Source organism: Parasteatoda tepidariorum, chromosome X2, assembly GCF_043381705.1.
Source record: "Parasteatoda tepidariorum isolate YZ-2023 chromosome X2, CAS_Ptep_4.0, whole genome shotgun sequence".
Lineage (NCBI taxonomy): Eukaryota > Metazoa > Arthropoda > Arachnida > Araneae > Theridiidae > Parasteatoda > Parasteatoda tepidariorum.
The window spans coordinates 46170067-46172862 of NC_092215.1; the positions used below are offsets into that span (position 1 = coordinate 46170067).

General features: G+C 34.2%; 1 protein-coding gene across 1 annotated transcript in view; it reads right to left on the reverse strand.

Moving 5' to 3' along the window:
• The window catches only part of LOC107438137 (formin-J), a 60613-nt gene extending 58077 nt beyond the window's left edge, over positions 1-2536 (reverse strand). Inside the window, exon 1 of the mRNA XM_071188040.1 lies at positions 2527-2536. Coding sequence (XP_071044141.1) covers positions 2527-2536 — 10 coding nt within the window. The remainder of the gene's footprint in view (positions 1-2526) is intronic.
• Positions 2537-2796: the final 260 nt, after the last annotated feature.

Genomic DNA, 2796 nt, shown 5'->3' on the forward strand with positions numbered 1-2796 from the left:
AATTCAAAACTATCTCTCAAAGCAAAACGAACCCTATACCTCCAATGTATTCGACCGATCATCAGCTACGCAGCCCCTGCATGGAGCACAACCACTGTTAGTCAAAAAAAGAAACTGGAGATCACTCAAAATAAATTCCTCAGATATATCACAGGAGCCCCCAGATCCATGAGAATGAAAGATCTAAGACGAGAGTTAAAAATCAACAAAATAGATGAGCACATAGCTGAACTATGTGCAAGTTTCTTCAGAGATGCACTCTCTTGTCATACGTGCAATTACTTTAAAAATTTTGATTTTGAGCTCATCAAAGACAACATAAAATATAGCCCGGCAACCGCCTTTTTCCTATCCGACGGAGTTTTGTCCCGTAAATTTTGTAAATAGCTGTAAATACTTGTAAATAATTTTGCGCATTTATTATGTATTTCCCCTTTTCCCTGGGGCTATGTGGCTACTGTGCACCTGTGAAGCTCGGGGTAATACCTCGAAGGGAGGCGAGGCAGTCTGCCACAAAACCTCTTCTCTCTCTCTCAAACTTGTTTGTTCAATCTCACTACTTCATTTTAATTTTCTCTCAGTAAAAGATACTGAACCCTAACTTTCACCTTTCAGTTGCGCTTCGGCGATTTATTATTTATTTCCACTCAGATGAATTAGTTGGAGCCCCTAGCGGGGCTGATGCTAAGATAACCAACACATATGAGTATGAGTATGAGTACTAATGTCAGGCTATACCTCTTAGGAAAAAAACAAAAATAGTCAAATATTTCAAAAATTTACTTTGAAGTTATTTACCGTTCTTTTAATTATTTTGGCGTGTCCGGAGCAGTTGGCATCTCTGCACTTATTTCAGATATATCATGCAAAGGGCCATTTAGGCCTCCGGTGTCCAGTTCTACAACAACGAACGAGCGAACAGATAATCTCTAATGCTTGCAAATTTAATTTGTAGTTATTTACCGTTTGGCCTGACGAAGCCATGTAAAATTAGCGTGGCATTCAACGTGTTAACAAGATAAATTTCTATCTACATATACAGAGATGCCAACTTGCTCCGGACAGCAAATATGTATTTTAAAGTGATAGTTTATCAATTGTGATTCTTGGTTTAATAAATTCAATTTAGTAGATTTTTATCCACCACTATTTCTAAATAATTCGTAGGCTTATATAATTCCCCGCTTTATAGAAGTAATGCCATGCTATACCTTTTAAAATGCAAGTAAAGATAGTCAAATATTTCCAAAATTCTGTTTGTAGTTACTTACCGTTTTTTTTTAAAAATATTTTGACGTGTCCGGAGCAGTTGGCATCTCTGTATGTACATGTATATATATATATTTGCACTCTGAAGTAATATGAGTTCAAATTTTTTAAAAATAAAGTGGTAACTAACACTGTAAATTAACCAATTAATTAGGGTGCACAAGTTTTTTTTTACCACTTTTTGTACTATTCAGATCAATTCAAAAAGATAAGTACCAGTGGCAAAGATTAGGTAAGCAAAAAATTTGTTATTTTGCATTAACACTATAGTATCTTAATATATTTCCAATATATACTATTTTTATTTTGATATGAAACTTTCTTTTTATATCGTCGTAACAGAAAGTAAAATCTCTTGAAGACGCTTTTTTCGTTTATTTACCACATTTTTTGCCTTAGCATTCATAGGTCGAAGACGAGCATGGCAAGGATAATTGATTTATTTTCTACAAAGCTCCTTTTAATCGAAATAAATTAGATAAAAAATTTTAAAAGTTTTATGAAAATTATTTGATCATTAGTATTTATCTAAGAAACCAGCAGCATCAAATATTTATAACTTCAAAATTTATATTTGGATCTAAAACCCAACTGTAACATTCTTGGGCTATAGTTATTTCATATTGAAGTAATAAAAAACAAAAAAATATATCCATAAATTCCACGTCCCCCAGATAGTATATCCATTATTTTTTTTTCCTTTTTTGACATACTATATCACCAGATCGACTAGCATCGCCTATTTTTACTGAATTTTGATGCGCAATTATTGTACTTGATGCACAGCGCTAAAGTTGGGGAAAGCGAATCAATAGAATCAATTCACTGAGGTGATTCGAATCATTAACTGATTACTTCATAAAAATCGACTTTCATAAAAACGCATACTTATTATAATTATTCCTCGCATTTGCGTTTAAAATGAAAAGTTGATTCAAAATTATTCTACTTTTGACACGGCAAAAAAATTAAGATTAGCTTGATAAATACAAAAATTAAGATTAAACCCTTCTTGCTGCGCTCGTCGACCCCCGAAAATGCTTCCGCTGATCCTGTCAAATAGCTTCGCAATCCGAGTTCGCTTATTAAATCCTAACATATTTAAGTCTTAATTTGTATGAATGGTGAAAAAATTTTTTAAATAAATTTCTAAAAATATGAAACATATATGTCCTTTGAAACCTAAGCCTTCATTTTGGTACTATTTTCTGCCGGTGTGTCATAAGAAAAAACCTATTGCCTTAGTGTGTTACTTACCTGTAACCATTATTGAGTAAAAATCCCTGTCGTCAATAATAGATTAGAAAGTCGCGTTGGCTCGGGTCAAAGCGCTTGCCTCCCTATAAGGTGATCCAGATTCGAATCCCGGCCATGGATCTCGACGCGAATTTTACTCCTGACTCACACCGACTTCTAAGCTGACGTGAAATATCATCAATCATGGGCGCATCATGACCTAAGTTAGAAATCTCTTGTACACGGACAGTTTGTGACTAGCTTTCGTGGTTTCTCTCTCCGTGTAAAGCA